Source organism: Procambarus clarkii, chromosome 31 (assembly GCF_040958095.1).
Source record: "Procambarus clarkii isolate CNS0578487 chromosome 31, FALCON_Pclarkii_2.0, whole genome shotgun sequence".
In the NCBI taxonomy this organism is placed as follows: Eukaryota; Metazoa; Arthropoda; class Malacostraca; order Decapoda; family Cambaridae; genus Procambarus; species Procambarus clarkii.
The window spans coordinates 22,093,999-22,112,109 of NC_091180.1; the positions used below are offsets into that span (position 1 = coordinate 22,093,999).

At 39.5% G+C, this 18,111-nt stretch overlaps 1 protein-coding gene across 1 annotated transcript in view; it reads right to left on the reverse strand.

The window, feature by feature from the left end:
* Window positions 1-2,708: 2,708 nt before the first annotated feature.
* Window positions 2,709-18,111, reverse strand: part of ebo (ellipsoid body open) — a 57,965-nt gene continuing 42,562 nt past the window's right edge. The window contains exons 19-23 of the mRNA XM_045743307.2: window positions 15,356-15,547; window positions 14,970-15,147; window positions 12,086-12,175; window positions 9,391-9,531; window positions 2,709-7,326 (exon numbers count right to left, since the gene is read on the reverse strand). Coding sequence (XP_045599263.1) covers window positions 7,225-7,326; window positions 9,391-9,531; window positions 12,086-12,175; window positions 14,970-15,147; window positions 15,356-15,547 — 703 coding nt within the window. The 3' untranslated portion in view covers window positions 2,709-7,224. The remainder of the gene's footprint in view (window positions 7,327-9,390; window positions 9,532-12,085; window positions 12,176-14,969; window positions 15,148-15,355; window positions 15,548-18,111) is intronic.

Sequence of the window (18,111 nt, forward strand, 5' to 3'; positions counted from 1 at the left end):
CTTGCTTGTTTCAGTGCTTCATTTTCTATGAACCTTCAGTTGTCTGTATTGCTTCACTTACTTTTTGGACACTGTACAGCCAATCCTCTCAAGTTGTCACAAGACAAAAAGATGTACTAAATTGCCAAAACTGAACCTAGCCTAACCAATGACCTGTGCAAAAAATGTCTGCGAGTCACTATGATTCAAGTAAATCATATTTTATCCAGTGGGTATTTTGACGTCAAAATGTGGTGTTATTTGAGAGGACAGGTTGCTCTGCGATGGGGGAGTAGAGCGCCAGGGGCCAGATTCGTGTAGTAGTTACACAAGCACTTACGAATCTGTACATCTTTTCTCAATCTTTGGCAACTTTTTTTACAATTATTAAGCAGTTAATGAGCTCTGAAGCACCAGGAGGCTATTTATAATAACAACAACAATTGATTGGGAAGTTTTCATGCTCTTAAACTGTTTATTAAATGTAACCAAAGCCATCAAAGATTGAGGCAAGATGTACATGTTCATAAGTACTTGCGTAACTACTTCGTGAATCTGGTTCTGGTTCTGGTAGGCCATATAGGACTCCTATAGCTGATGTGACTCAGTAGTGAGGAGTCATCTCAGTGAGGAGCCTTCAAGGAGTACTTGTACAAAACTTTAATTTCCTGTATATTCAAGATATGTATAGAATCTGTAAAAGCAAGTTGTAATAAGGATAAAAAATACGAGCTGAAGCATTTACAGTATATTTGTACAAGATTTACACAAAAAGCTATATGACTGAAAAAAAAGCATACTGTACTTTGTAATAATACACACTGATTTAATGAATGTAATGAAATGCCGAAACACTAGATGGAAAAATCAGAATATACTTTACTAACAGATGCAAATTGAAACAGGAATGTTCACAGAAAAAAAAAAAGATGCATGAAAAAGAGAATGACTGGCCACGACCTATGCATATTCATTATAAAAATAAATATCAATGTGACATACACTTGGTATACCAACTCTCCAGCCAACATGCACTGCTACTGTTGGTACCAATACAGGGAGTGTATACCATATTTGCCGGCGTACAAGACAAGATTTTTTTTTTTAATGTAAAAAAAAGAATGCTGTGTCTAATGTGAACGTTTATGGATGCGAAACCAAGCACCATAGGCTAGGGAGCCGTCAGGCACAAAAATCGTTGCTAATAATAAAATATTGAAAACAAGCATAGTTATCACCGTGTGTTTTCACAAACTTACGAAAAATTGTTTAAGATATACGTCGGCAGTTATAAAGGAAGCTATCATCATCTCGCTACCTTACCCAGCATACATAACCCACTCCTGATATGTCAATTATTTAACGACTTACCTTTAAGAAACATTATCTAAATACAAAAATTCTCCTCGAAGTATGTAATTATCAAAAGAAGGCACCAAACCAGGAAGGCTATGTAGCACCATCAAATGTGCGGAATAACCAGAGGGCGCTAAATATCACTGAGGATGCCAATAAGAGAACAGAAATGCATAAAGCAAATGATATCAAATGTATCCGATTCACCAAGAATTATATCAAGGTAAAAGTGACCGCGGGGGATGGTCGGAAAGCAAGACACGCTCGTCTTGCAAGTCAGGACATTCAACAAGGATATGCACAACTGTAAGAGGGACAATGCAGTTAGGACAATAAGGAGCAGGGTGGCGCTCCATTAAGTGTCCGTGCGTTAAGCGCATATGACCAATACGCAGCCTCACCAGAGCTGTTTCCCATTGCCAGTTGCGGTGGTAGGAGGAAGGGCACAGGGACACTACCCTTAACCACTGCATTACGCAAAGCACCTTAAAGCGCTCTGAGGGTTTTTTAATTAGGCCATATTTTAAGAGTTTTTTAATGGTTGCATCACTTTTTCATTTCAAATAAAAAAAAGACATCAAGAAATCAAAACTGACAAAGAAAATCAAGACTGACAAAAGGTCGGCAGGAAATGACAATTAGAAAGGGGAAGAAAAATGAAAAGGAAAAGGAAAAAAAGATTTCTGGCAAAATTGGTAAAGACAGCAGCAGGAGCATAAGGCTTCAAAAGGACAGAGGACTGACCTATGGAACATCACACACTGGCAGCTGCCCACCAAGTCTCCTCACGACGCCAGCGAGCCAGATAGGGAGGGAGTGTCCTGATGTGGCAACACAAAACATCATATCCAGACATACAAGTTTCACATCCTGTATAGCGATTCTCTTGGCCAAAATATAAAGAACTATACAGCTGATCTTAGAAGTAGGAGGAGTTGGAGTACAAAATCTACTTATATTTTAAATAAATGTATGATAATATATTTTAAATAGTTTTTCCCACATCATATCCTTGTAAAATAGGGGTGTGTCCTATGTGAGAGTGCATCTTATGCAAGGGTGCGTCTTTTACGCCGGCAAATACGGTACTCACCATGCTCGCAGAGTGATATGAAAAATATAAGTACAACTTGCTTTCCATTGCCTCACTTTAATCCTTAGGTTCAACAGGCAGGAATGTTTAGCACTAATTTTTTTTAAATACTAATGGCACACTAATAAGATATTTAAGAATACTTCCTCTGGATCAAATGATGTCTCAAATTATATTTACTTACTTTTTTTTTTTTTTTTTGTGAAAGGTAATTATCTACTAAACTGCAGTTCTGTTCATCAAGAATGTTCCAGATTGTCATGACAAAAGTAAAAGTATATTTAAACAATTAAGCAGTTTACTGTTTTATGAGAAAAGAAAACATTTGTATGTTTACAGTGCTAATATTAAAAGATGCGTCTTTGGCAACAACCAGATCTTTAAAACTCAATTACCAAAAGAAATGGCTGAGAAGAAAATTCTTTGATATATGTTAACAATGAAAAATACCAGTGTGTCTTGATCCAACAGGCATTTGTATCATACAAAATATATATTACAAAAAGGATAAAATCATATCTGGCAATTAGTGCTAATAGTTATTTCATATATCAAATTTCATAATATGAAAGATACCAAAAAATCATGCGTACTCTTGGTAGTTATATATAAAATCTGAAGCAAATTTAAAATATTGAGGCCTAAATTGGTATTTTAATTAATATGAATTTTGCAGGCAAAACAGTTCAATAAACTGCACAGAAATATTTTTTTTTTTTATGAAAATATAGAAAAGTTTAATTTTACATACACTATTATTTATGAAGAGCATATATGTTTGAAATCGTTTCCGAAGAATAGACCATGGAAACCAAAAGGCAAATGCAAATTAATGTACCCAAAACTGGCAATGAAAAGTCACTTACAGTACTAATTGCTTCAACTTCTCGTAACACATTCACCATTTCATTGGACATGGATCAATTTTCTGTTGCCCAAGTGCTATCTCAGCCTTCATGTTAAATTTTACAGATTTTCTCATCAGCCATTTGTGTATGAAAAATGTTGGCTCTTTAATTAAAATTTAAAGAATATACATAAAAAAGCTGAAGGAATGTCTACCCAATAACTTGGTACTGGAATGTGCAACGTAATGTGTTGAAAATATCTTAAAAACAAAAATTACCATGAGCAGTGGCTAGCCAGAATGCCCATCAGCTAAGCAGATATAAAATATGTTATTCATGGTGAGCAGTGTTAATTCAACAAGTGTAACTGCATATTATATCTTAGTCACATGTACAGTATTATATTTTTGATCTTATAAGTCTTAGTGAATTTAATTTACAATGATTGTTCAATGATGTGTTGTTTTATTGTTAACATAATTTCCAATCAATTATGATCATATATCTTCTGTGGCAGAAGCGCCTCAGTCAATGTTTATCTTACCCATCAAGTTATCACTAGTCTGGTAAAGAGTATAATTTAACATAATTATTACTAGATTATTTAATGTAAAATGATTAATTTACTTAACTAATCAATAGTAGTGAAATTACTAATGGAATGCTTAAGATAAGAATGTAATAAGAAAAAAGAAATTGCAGAAATTTACAGTTAAACCTAATATTCATGTTTGAAGAGTTACATAAAAATCTCAAATACCCAAGTTGCACAATCACACAAAATGACATTCCAAAAATGTCACAACCAAGAGTTTTTCATAAGTATGGGGAACCTGACAAAATTAAATATTTTGAACAAAGTTTTGGTAGTGACATTACAATCTGTGTTGGAACACCAGACATGATTGTACATTGGTCCACAAAACTTAAGCACATATGTATCACATGGTTCAATGATCACAGACTCGGGCTTTTCCCTAATTATTGACAAGTACCACAGTCTTAGTAAAAAGGAACCTAAGGCTCGGGTGAAAACCTAGTACGTGTAGTAGAATACAGACAGATGTTGACAGCAAACAGTTGGTAGAAAAAAACATACAGACAAAGGTAGTGTCAGAGGTGATGGGTTACATTAGCAAGGTGACATGCACATGTTTAAGGGTCTAGACAGAAAACAGTGACAACAAAGATATGACAGAGGGATACTCTTACCAACAGCTGATCTTTAATTAAATTAAACAAAACAAAACAAAAATAACAGAAAGCATACATGCTGGAAATAATAAAAGATGACAGCAATTATCATAGCCATAAATATTTTATAAATGAAGTAAAGTAGTAAGATGGGTACATCCCATTAACTGTGACCACATGAAATTTGCAATATACCCTTTAATATTGTGAACAGTAAGAAGAAATCACTAGAAAATGTTTAATACAAACTAGGAGTCGAAGCCTTAAGTTTCCAATTACCTTAAATTGGCTGTCAGACACATTACAGTGCAACCTCAATATGGCAAATTATATGAGACCCCCATGCCTGGTTTGTTGCAGCCTTCCAGAGGCATTTGCATGATGTAATTTTTTTATGACAAAAATACATTGCTATGCCAGTTTCTCCTAATGTTTCATTTATCTACATATCTTTTAATGTAATCAAAGAATTATTAAACAAGTTACCATTCTTAAACTATTTCCCAAACTGTATGTATGAGCAAATTTCACTAAACAAAGTTTAATTTCAGCTTATCTTATGATGGACAACTATCTGGAAAACTTGAGTGTATAGAAATTTCACTCTGTCAGTATTTCTAAGGATCAGACCCTTAACCCTTAGACAGCGGCTATGGAGGAATGGTCATATTTGTCTATGCACAAAAAATTAAGTCCAAAAAAGATTTGTTATTATAGAATTATTAATTTGTATGCAGAATATAAGAAAAACATGAAGATAAGTAAATATTTATTGTTTCACTGGGTGGAAGTGCTCTGTAAGTCTGCGTCTGGCACTTGTCAACGTCTGGTGCTCACCTTTGCTGGCTCTACCCGATTTATTATCTGTTTCGCCAGTTGTTTTATCACTTGTTTTGTTTTATTTACATCCAAAAAGAGCTTTTATATCCATATTTGCATCATACATGCAAAACTCAGACAATAATTATTTAAATCATTATATGATGACCGCATTTCCCTAGTAACATTCATGACAATAACCGGATTCAGACTATGAAATGGTGGCAGGATTTTTTTGTGGGTCAAGGTAGATGCCATTACATCCACATAGACCTATTATATCCATATTTGTATCATACATGTAAAACCCAGACATTTTTTTAAATATTCATATGATAACTGCATTAACCAGTGAATCAACAATTGATGATAACCGCTGTCTAAGGATTAAATCTAATTTTTTAAAGGTAGGGTCATGACCCCAAAATGGTATAAATGAACCAGGCCCATCAATATTTCCCGAGGTCTATGAACTCTGGCTCGGCATTCTAAGCAAATAAGCACACCATTCACTTTACCAGACATTTGTTTGGTGAAGTGGGTGAGTAAATATGACCTGCAAAGTGTGCCCTGCATCAGGTGATTTGCCAAAGCAAGGTTGCATTCTACTGATATATGATATCTAAATTTGTAATTAAAATGTGAAATTATACTATGACCCGATATAATTTACACGTCGTTTTAAAACCCTCAAACTGCACACACTGAAGTTGGTAAATTTTCAGTTGTACATAAAAAAAATTCTTGATATCAATAAACATTTCTTTCTGATGATTGGAAAAAATTTATCATTTAATTTGGCAATAGTGATGTGAGGAAAGGTTGAAAATGTCAAATTTGAAAGTTTTTATCATCATTAATATCTTCTAGGTCTTCATAAAAGTCCTTGAAATTTTGTTTGGCATCAATGGTTTGGCATTATTGACATCAGAAAATGGATTGTGATGCACCTAACTTGTGCCATTTTTTTTACTACATTACTTGTAATTCCCAAAATGGAAGTTAAAGCTTTCACAATTTTGTTCCAATATAGGAAACAACTGCTAGAGGTCTTTAGTGTTGAATGATGTCAAAATACAATCTGTAGGACTTTTGAATATTGCATGGCACATTAATCTCCCACTGGGACTAGGTGCACTGACTATTTTCATTTGAGAGTTGCATGAGCAATTTAAGGGTTTTAAGTATATCTTTTAAAATGGACAACAAAGAAAATGCAGTAAATTATAATTTAAAGCAGTGTGGAAGCCTTGATTCATTTTGTCTAACTTGAGTTGAGGATTAGTATTTTTCTACTAAATTTGTTAATGTGGACTTAATGTACCTATTTCACACATTTGACCATGAATGGAATATGGTTTAGACATAATGTACAACTCTGGTTTCAAATGGCCAGGTGACAAATAACTAGTTACTATTGGTGTCCGGAAGCAACCAGTCATTCTGAAATCTCAATCAAATATGGAACCTGAACAACGATGAGTTTACTGCAAAGTATAGTCACTTTGGTAATGTTTGTAGTGTTGAAACCTGCCACAAAAGTAATAATTCTTCTGTTGATATGAAAGAGGCTACATTATTAAATAATCCACCTGAACAAAGCAACAAGGAATGACTCGCCAGATGATGATGTGGTGATGAATAAATGAGTGACAACACTGAATTGTGTATATGGATAACTGCAACTGTAGTAGCAATATATCTTGAGAGGAGATAATGAATATGGATATGATGATGATATGCATAATGTTTTAGATCTATGTGAAGCCTTTGTTTTGCTCACTGACTGACTATTAGTTCCACACAGTGGATCAAAGGATTGGTAACAGAGCACTACTTCTTCTCAAATAAATTTGAACATATTTGTCTTTCAATCAAAACAACAGTGCAAATCTTGACACAATCCTTATGATTGAGCCATACAAAATAAGTGTACTATAACTTTACAGTGCCTGGTGGTAGACTAGCATTGCAGGTACGGTAGTATCGGAGATCATTGATGAACCTCTGCACATTTTGTGTAAAAGTTGGAAGGTCCTGTTAAAAATAAAGAAGTATAGTGTTTTAAGATGTAACCCAATTTTCCTATTCAGTATTCTAAAAAAGATGAAGTAATCATATAATGAACCTTGGCCAGAAGATGAGAAAACAAACAGATACAGTAAAGAGGCAGGATCAGAAAAAATTTGCCAACTGGTCATAAATATGGGAAAGTAACCAGATAAAGAAGCTTGGTCAAGCCTCCAAAGAAGGCTTGGGAGCCTCCGTGGCTCCCTGGAGCTCATCAGGCTAATGTATGTTATATTAGACCAGGACATTAGCTATGGAGTTCAGACCTACCAGGGACCATGAGCCTGAACCTGGCCCCTTCAGAGAGGTTTCAGGGAGCAATGGTATAACCTCCCAACCACAAGGGGGTTTTCCAGGGTCATTACTCCCTGAAACCTCTCTGAAGGGGCCAGGTTCTGGTGCTGGTAGGTCTGAACTCCATAGCTAATGTCCCAGGTTAATATAACATTTATTAGCCCAATAAGCTCCAGGGAGCCGTAGTGGCTCCCCTCAGAAAACAGAAAAAAATCAGTCGTTAAAATAATTAGGAAATAATATCTTTGTGGCAGCTCTCGCCTGACAGCTCGGGTGGAGAAGATCGGCCCTGGACGCATACCCACTCAGTACCTTAATCTTGCCAGACTTCCTAGCACTGTTATGGCCAAAATATGTCACCTATGAATTTTGTATTATTTTTCTTTTTACCAGGGACCACATTTTAACAATCATAAAAGGGAAAAAATAAAATTCTTACGCATAGTGTTGTCCGCTGTGATTAGTATTGCAAAACCTGAGCAAAAATAGTAAAAAGTTTGCTATTAACACTATTGATGGCTGTGGACGACGGTCATGTCCACTATTTTCTCTTGAGCCCTAGCCGTGGACAGCGCTTGCGTCCAATACAAAAATATTGGTATAAAATTCATTTTTAATCCAATCGACTTCGAGATAGTTTCAAAATAAGCGCCCTTAGAGTGCACACAATTTGATACCAAAAATGAAAGATATAACATGAAACCTGGTGTCAGAACACTTAAAAGATTATAAATATGTTTATGGTCAAAATTGTAAAATATTTGTTAAAATTCTATTTATCGTGCTATTATTTTGGGACTAGTTTTAAAATGCGCACCTTTACATTGTGAACAACTTGATACCAAAATGAAAGAATTTTGGTATCAAAGGACCAAAAATTTATATCAGAACACTGGAAAGATATAAATAATTTTGTGATGATGAGCATACAAAATTAAAATATTTGTTAAAATTCCAGTTATTGCTCTATTATTATGGGACTAGTTTTAAAATATGCGCCGTTATATTGCGAACAATTTGATAACAAAATGAAAGACGTAACACGAAAATTGATATTATCAAACTGAACGAGTATACACATTAGGTTGTGGTGTGCCAATTGGTGTTCGTTTACGAGTAACTTTAGGCTTTCCTGCAGGGAATCATGCCGGTGTGCATTATATGCATATACACCTGCAGGGAATTTAATTGTGAATACAATGATACCAAAATGAACGATGTAGCACGAGAATTAAGGTGAGAAAACTGAAACGAGTAAACATATTTTACTGATTTTGTGCGCTCGCTGGTAACTTTTGCCGACTTTAGGCTTTACTGCTGGGAGTCACGCCAGGCTTTTGTACATTTTATGCATATACACCTGAAGGGAATTTTGTTGCGAACACAATGATACCAAAACAAACGACGTAGCACGAGAATTAAGGTGAGAAAACTGAAACGAGTATACACATTTCAGTGTCACCTCGCGCTTGCTCGCATGCTCACCTGCATGCCGGGGGCGTGACCTCTAAGTTGGCGGCGTGCATGCCCGGCGTGCGATAGTGTTAACAATAGTAAAACACCAATGCATCCAAAATCTGCATTGTTTGCATTTATAATTTGCATCATTGTGATCACAATGTGATCCTGTGTAGTTTTATGCATCAAATGACCAATGCCAAAGCCAAAAATGTAACAAAAATTATTGCAGTTGTTGAAGATTGTTTATGTTACAAACACATAGACATGGAAACTTACTGTATCCGTTTTGAAGTTTTGTTTCAGAGTAGTTCTTTGATCATTATCAAGACCATCCATATTCTGAAGAAAGTGGGGCACAAATGCTGCAAAAAACGTGGTGAAATCCACTGATGCCATATTGTATACTGTGATTGTTATCTGTTGGAAGAGAAGATTCAAAGATACTTTTTATTTCAAATAAATTTTGGTAATATCAGTGCAATGTAACAAAACAGTAAAACATAATTTTTTTTCAAGAGTTCAAAATATTATGGGTTATCTCATTAGAAATGTGAAGCTAATGTTCAACCCTTGAAATGTTTTATTTTGTGTACAATAATTATCTCAATGCACACAAAAAACCAGTGTTGAATGTAATGAAACGCCATTTTCTGGACGAGACGTTTCACCTCAGACGTTTCAGGTCCTGAAGCAGGGAAGAAAGGTGAGGACCAGAACGAACCACAACAGGGGAAGGACGATGCGGACGGAACCAAGGTCGAAGCGACCCCCACCCCAAAGTCCGGGTCCCTATAAGCAAAACAAGGCAGCCTCGAGGCATTCGGGTGAGCAACCAACCGAGCGTGTTGCAAAAACCTAAAGCGCCCATGCAATGCCTGTGCCGCCTGTACCCGTAGAAGATCATCATTAGACTGGGTAAACTGAGTCACCAGCAACAGAACTCACAGGATTTTGGGTCGAAAATGTCGCCGAGCCAACAGGCAGCGTGATGGAGGCAAAAACCATGAGGGTGACCCTGAGACAAGGGGACTGATCAACCCTCGAACTCGCACGAAGCGAGGAGGGGGGGGGGACTCCGGGGTTACATCCATCGGACCCATATACCCCCGTGGGGTTTCCCAGGGTCTTGAGACGGAACTCATGCTCAGGGAATCCCAGGCAGGGTACTGCTAACCGGCGCCCAAAAACTACCAAGCAACTCTCTAAAGCTGAACCTCAGGAATGTGTACACTCATGGGGACCTAGCAGGGGGCACTACCAGAAGAATACCGTAGTAGGTCGGCTACCAAGGGGCAAGCAAGGCAGAACCCCCCCCCAAAAGGCAAAAACAAAAAGAAAACCCCACAAAAGGAAAGGAACCAAACCCCAAGGAACAGGTCCGACCACTATGAATAGTGAAAACAAGCTGTGCAGCACTCTGCGCCCCACCAGTGCAACTGCCTCTTACCCTAAGGTAAACAAGGGTGAACAACACACAAGTACCCAAAGGGCGGCCGAAAAACTGAGCAGTTAAATAGCGCAGCAGAGGCAAGACCCAAGGAACTTGTGGAAGGTAGCCCCAAGCTCCAAGGGCAGTACTTACAGAGGCACCTAGGAAGGTAACCCTAGGCTCATGCAGCCCAAGTACTGTAGAATAACTCCTGGCGCTCGCACCCCTGGAAGACAGCCACCACACTCGAAGCAGTGCTGAAAAACACCGGAGCCAGAGCACACGACCTCTGCCTCTAGCATCAGCCTTAGAACTGATGGTGGATAGCCAGCACGGGGGTCTGGGGCTCCCCCTTCCCCTTCCTGGGAAGGAGGGAGCTGCGCAGACAGCAGCGAGGTGACGTGTGATGTGATGTCATACTCGTTTGCTAGTTTCTTTTTGGGGAGTTCTATCCACTTGTTCGGCTTTTGGTAGCAATTTTCACCAGAATAGGGGTTTGTTTTGGGACGCTTACCTTTCTGGGTGCCTGACCCTGTTGATGGCAGACATAATGCTTCCAACCACACGGGGGTTTTCATAGGCCATTGCTCCCATGCCTCTCTTAGGGGGCCAGGTTCTGGCTCGTGGTCCCCGGTAGGCCCATAAAACCCTATACACATGACTGATGCCAAAGTCCGACATTAGCATATCAGCCTGGATAAGCTCCGGGAAACCGAAGGGGCTTCCCCCAGAAAACATCAAGAGAAAGCAACTGGTTACATGCCGACACAAAAAGGTCCACCTCAGGAAGATTAAACAACTTGCAGAACCACTGGAAGGACACTTTGACAATAGTCCAATTCATGAAAATGGAATGGAAAAGGAAAAGACCATCTGCAAAAACTTTAGATACACCCTACACATGGCAAGGTGGTGGGGCACAGAAAGCTAGATCTCACTCCTCCTTTGTCACTGACAGGTAAGGAAACGCGAAACGTAAGGAGACACAAAACAGCCCCATTGAAAAGCAGAGGTGCACTAGGTACACTAAGAGACAATTCTATCAATATTAAGAGACCAAGACATTTCAATACTCTACCTCTAAACATAACTAGCTGACCTCTCCTAGTATTCAAATAGAACTAATTTTTTTTTTGGATAAACACCCTGAAAGGATACATAATCAACTAGGTTGTGATTCATATGTCAGGATGTGAGCTGCATATTCTAATACCCTGGTTGACCAGACAGGTCTGGTCAACTAGCCAAGAGGTCTGGTTAAAAACTGGGCAAAGTGGACATTGATTTCTGGAACCAACAACATATACACAACAGGAAGGTAGACATTTGAACTGCACAGCTATTTAAAAGTACTACATTGAGGTACGCCTAACTATAAATAGTTAATACATCAAATGGGACAAATTGTACATGGTGATTGGAACAGTAAAAGGATTAAAGACAAAATTAGAAGAGAAAATATAAATCTGAAAATAATTTAGCAGTTTGAGAAAACAGATGTTTGTTAATAATAAAAATCAAGTGAATTGAGAGAAATCTTACCTCTTCCTGCAGTAGATCCTGAGAACGGTGAACCAAAACTTGCAGCAAAACGGTTATGAACTGTCCCAGCATAGAGTTACGGAATACTCCCTGTGATGAAAATGAGAAAATGACAATGTTATGACTATATAAAGAGAGGAATACAAAGAGTTACAACTCTATATACATCTCAGGATGCATATAAAGAAGTACATCATTTGCCCTCCATAGCTTCCAGAGCTAAGTGAATATCTAGTAAAGCCTGGGGAAGATGCAACAAGCCTCTGAGACCAACCCTCACCTAGCTGGAGTCAGAGGTGGCTCACTAAGGAAACAGGAGATTAGAGATAAGCTAAAAAAAAAAAAAAAAAAAACAGCGTTGAATGTAATGAAACGCCATTTTCTGGGCGAGACTCAGAGGCTCCCCGGAGCTTATCCAGGCTGATATGCATATGTCAGACTTTGGCATCAGTCATGTGTATGGAGTTCTATCGCCCTGCTTGATACCTGCTTGATGGGGTTCTGGGAGTTCTACTCCCCAAGCCAGGCTCGACTCGTGAGAGTTTGGTCCACCAGGCTGTTGCTTGGAGCGGCCCGCAGGGCCAAATACCCACCACAGCCCGGCTGATCCGGAACTTCTCTTAGAAAACAGTCCAGTTTTCTCTTGAAGATGTCCACGGTTGTTTCGGCAATATTTCTTATAGTCGCTGGGAGGACGTTGAACAACCGCGGACCTCTGATGTTTATACAGTGCTCTCTGATTGTGCCTATGGCACCTCTGCTCTTCACTGGTTCAACCTTGCATTTTTTTCTATATCGTTCACTCCAGTATGTTGTTATTTTACTGTGTAGATTTGGGACTTGGCCCTCCAGTATTTTCCGTGTATATTATTTGGTATCTCTCTCATCTCCTTTCTAGACAGTACATTTGGAGAGCTTTGAGACGATCCCAATAATTTAGGTGTTTTATCTCGTCTATGCGTGCCGTGTATGTTCTCTGTCTTCCCTCTATTTCAGCAATCTGAAGGGGGAAGTGAGTACCGAGCAGTACTCGAGACGGGACAACACAAGTGACTTGAAGAGTACAACCATTGTGATGGGATCCCTGGATTTGAAAGTTCTCGTAATCCATCCGATCATTTTTCTGGCTGACGCCCTACCAAGGACCACGAGCCAGAACCTGGCCCCCACAGAGAGGCATGGGGAGCAATGGCCTATAGAAACCCCCGTGTGGTTGGAAGCATTCTATGTCTGCCATCGACTGGGTCAGGTACCCAGAAAGGTAAGTGTCCCAAAACAAACCCCTATTCTGGTGAAAATTGCTGTCACAAACCGAACAAGTGCATAGAACTCCCCTAAAAGAAACGAGCAAACGATCACGACGTCACACGTCGCCGCACCGCTGTCTGCGCAGCTCTCCTCTCCCCAGAAGAGGGAAAGCGGAGCCCCAGACCTTACGCGCCGCCTATCAACCATCAGTTCTTCAGCTGATGCTAGAGGCTGAGGTCGTGTGCTCCGGCTCCAGTGGTTGTTTCAGCACTGTACCTAGAGTGTGGTGACTGTCTTGTGGTATTTTTTTTTTTTTGTTTCTTGCCTGGTGTGGGGTCTGCCCCCTTCATCATTGTCCACCCTCTGTTATTCTGGTGATCCCTAACTAGGTTCTCGTGATTTTACACATCGCAGGGGTTCAGCTTTAGTTGTTCTCTCGTTAGTTTGGGCCAACTGGTTAGCAGTACCTTACCTGGGCTTCCCTTAGCTCTCAGCCTAAAGGCCCTGGAAAACCCCATTGGGGCTCATTGGTGCAATGGATGCGTCCTCTGGGTCCCATCTCGCCTTGTGCAAGTTCAAGGGTTGCTCTGTCCCCTTGTCTCAGGGTGACATTCACCCTGCTTCTACTCCCTGAAATTTTCGCACGAGAGGATTAAAAGGCTCCTCTAGGGCCCGGTCAATTTTCGTTACCCCGGCGAGTGATTGCTTCTACTCCCTGAAATTTTCGCACGAGAGGATTAAAAGGCTCCTTTATGGCCCGGTCAATTTTTGTTACCCCGGCGAGTGGTCCCCTGTAGGCATAAGGATTCCTAGTGACTGGATGACCCCCAACTAATAAAGCACATATCAGTTCAGTTAGCTTCAAGGAGCCGACCGGGTTTTCCCTAGCAAGCACATTATGCAGGTGTCTGAAAATGAGGGAAGTAATTACTTTAATTATTTAAATGTATTTCAAGTTGCTACAGCCAAGAGAAAATCTTTTGGCAGGCTGACTGTGGCTAGCAGGCTATAGTTTAGAGACTCCTCCATTTTAAGTAAATGAAAAGCAATGGATGGATACAGCATGAGAGTAAAACCATAAACCAAGGCTGAACTCTCAAACCTGGCCAACAGAGATAAGTATCTGAATCAGAGAGAAGAGATTAATGTATCTCCAGCAGTCTAGATGAAAAGCGTAAACTGCAAATGGTTACTGATCCAGAAACAGAGCTGAATCTAACATAAGGTAAAAATAATTGACCTTCTGGAGCTTATTAAGTCTCTCATAGCTTGGTGCACATTTAAGTGTCTGGGGTAATAAAGTATCAAGACTTAAGGGAGCTACTGAGAGGGCCTTGCTCAGAATACTTCAATATAGGTCTGGGGACCTACATAAATTATATAACAACATTACACTTTTGCAAAAGAAATAGCTAATTAACAAAATATAATATAGTTTGAGTTCTTCCAGGATCTACAGGTATACCAAACGGTGATACTAATATAATAAAACTATTTAATTCAGTTAGTAGTCATAGTTGATGTAATAACAGGAGGAGGTGGAACTTTGTTATCAAACGATGACAGTGATAAAAGTTGCCAAATCTGTGCAAACACTTCAGTGTCTAACTTTTCATTAAGATAAAATAATACATACCTTATGATACAATTTATATTTGGAATTGAGGGATTCAAGAGCTTCTAGGTTGTGCTTGAAGATTGTGATGTCTGGCTGCATGAAGGACTGACCAAAAGCCTGCATGATCTGAATGAACTGTGCCTCATTTTCTATAGAATCCCAGTTTCCAGCTCCAAGAGATATGTGAACAGATGGTCTGGGAAAAAGAAAATAGCTCTAATCATGAAATACGAGATGTTCATATGTACTCTGCTTGTCACAGTAGACATCCTTAAATTAGGATTATTCATTTAGTACATCTATTCATTATTATTCATTTACTGAGAGGATTATTCATTTAGTACATAGCCACAGAAATTGTCAATGCTTATCAAATCATTACAAAATCAATATGCCATGCTTACTTAAAGAAGTACTTCCAATTATGTTCAAGAAGGCATCGCAGTAGATCAAACAATGGACCTTTAACCTCGGGAGATGCTCGTTCAGACACAACAGGATAAATGTGATCCATGCAGAGTGTGATGGTATTTGGAATGAATCTCTTAAAGGACTGCCCTGGCTCACTCACTATCAGCTCAAGCAACTTGAGAAATCTGAAGAAAATTAATACAATAATTTGTGGGGAAAATATATATATAGTAATTGCTGATCAAATCACAAATATATACAGTATAGTAATATATAGTAGTTGCTGATCAAATCACACACTAGAAAGTGAAGGGACGACGACGTTTCGGTCCGTCCTGGACCATTCTCAAGTCAATTTTCACAATCGACTTGAGAATGGTCCAGGACGGACCAAAACGTCCCTTCACATTCTAGTGTATGGTTTGGTCAATATATTTCAACCACGTTATTGTGACTCCTCATCTGCAAGATAGTAATTAGTGTAATTAACCTTTAAAGAGTGGTTTTCATCATATGATTCACAGGGTAATGCAGTTTTTAAACTATTACAGTTTGGGTTTTACACACACAATGCAAATGAGGATATTGCACCTCTATGTAGATGTGATAGAGTTTACCTTGACTCATGACAAAAATATTGCTATCATTTCATGGTTACATTACTAGGAGAATGTGGTCATCATCGTTGTATAAAATTTTGTCATCATTACATGGTATGCATACCATTGATGTTCATATGATTTTCACAACTCCACATGGTTGTAATGAAGAATACCAGGTAAATCAATCATCATTTGAATATAATAATACAAGAACTACAGAAGGCCTATTGACCCATGCAAAGTAGCTCCTATTTATATCAATATAAATTGGAGCTAACTTGGTATAGGCCAATGTAAAGCAATTCATATTTATATTTATATAAATAGGATCTCACTCATATGGACCAATAGGCTTCTTTGAGATAGCCCCTATTTCTATTGTTATAAATATAAGCTGTCTGAAATGGGCACATATAAGGCAGCTCCTCTATATTTGGATATAAAATGCAGCAGCCTCATATTCGGTTATTTACATGTGTGGGTTGTCTTATATTTATATAGCTGTGGGGGCCTAAGCTCTTGGGGCAGTAGCTGTAGGCCTATGCTCTTGTGGCAGTAGCTGTAGGCCTATGCTCTTGTGGCAGTAGCTGTTGGCCTATGCTCTTGTGGCAGTAGCTGTAGGCCTATGCTCTTGTGGCAGTAGCTGTAGGCCTATGCTCTTGTGGCAGTAGCTGTTGGCCTATGCCCTTGTGGCAACAGCTATGGGCCTATAGCTTTGTGGCAATAGCTGTGGGCCTATGCCTGTGGGGCAATAGCTGTGGACCTATGCCTGTGGGGCAGTAACTGTGGGCATATGCCCTTGTGACAATAGCTGTGGGCCTATGCCTGTAGGGCAGTAACTGTGGGCATATGCCCTTGTGACAATAGCTGTGGGCCTATGCCTGTGGGGCAGTAACTGTGGGCATATGCCTGTGGGGCAGTAACTGTGGGCATATGCCCTTGTGACAATAGCTGTGGGCCTATGCCTGTGGGGCAGTAACTGTGGGCATATGCCTGTGGGGCAGTAACTGTGGGCCTGTCCTTGTGGTAGTAGCAATGGGCTTACGCCAAAGTAGCAGCTACTGTAGGTCTATGCCCTTGTGGGAGAAGCTTTAGGCCTATGATCTTGTGGCAGTTGCTCTAGGCATATGCCCTTATGGCAGTAGCTTTAGACCTAAGCCTTTGTGACAGCAGCAGTAGGGTTATGTTCTTGTGGCAGTAGCTGTAGGCCACAGTCTTGGTGTCCTGCAGATCTCATCCAATACAGAATAGATATTTCTCCCATACTGGGTATTTGATACAACATCAACTACAACCAAGACAATCACTGCTCACACATAATGCAATACCCAGTATTATGAGAGGGTTATTACTGTACTTGATTTGTCAAGAATAAATTTAGGATTTCATCTTTGCTTTTGTAATAATAAAATGCTTATATAGGTTCAGAGCCGATGTTAAAATTAATGCCAAAAAACCAGCGTTGAATGTAATGAAACTCCTTTTTCTAAGTGAGCCCCGAAGGCTCCCCAGAGCTTACCAGGCTGATATGTATGTATTAGACCACGGCATCAGTCGATTGGAGTTCTTGCCTACTGTGAACCACAAGCCAGAACCTGGCCCCCTCAGAGAGGCACAAGGAGAAATGGGCTATGGAAACCCCCATGTATTTGGAAGCATTCCATGCCTGCCATAGACTGGGGTGTGGCACCCAGAAAGGTAGGTGTTACAAAACAAACCCCACATAGTAAAAATGGCTACCAAAACCCGAACAGATAGGCAAAACACCCAAACTAAAACAAGCAATCAAGCAAACGTCACTAACGCTCTGGCACAGATCATCCGTGAATGCCCACCACCCTCTCCGGGAGGAGGAGCGGGGGCCACAGACCTCCCATGAAGACCACTACAGCATTCAGTTCTGAGGCCGAGCATAAAAAACAATGCGAAAAACTGCTGAGGGTGCCGGAGCTCATCCAGAAAATGGCATTTCATTACATTCAACGCTGGTTTTCTGTGTCTCCCAGTGCCTCCCCTAAACAAAGAAAAGTGACAACCTGCTTGATACCCGCTTGATGGGGTTCTGGGAATTCTTCTACTCCCCAACTCACTGACTTGTGAGAGTTTAGTCCACCAGGCTGTTGCTTGGAGCAGAGACTACGGAAGGA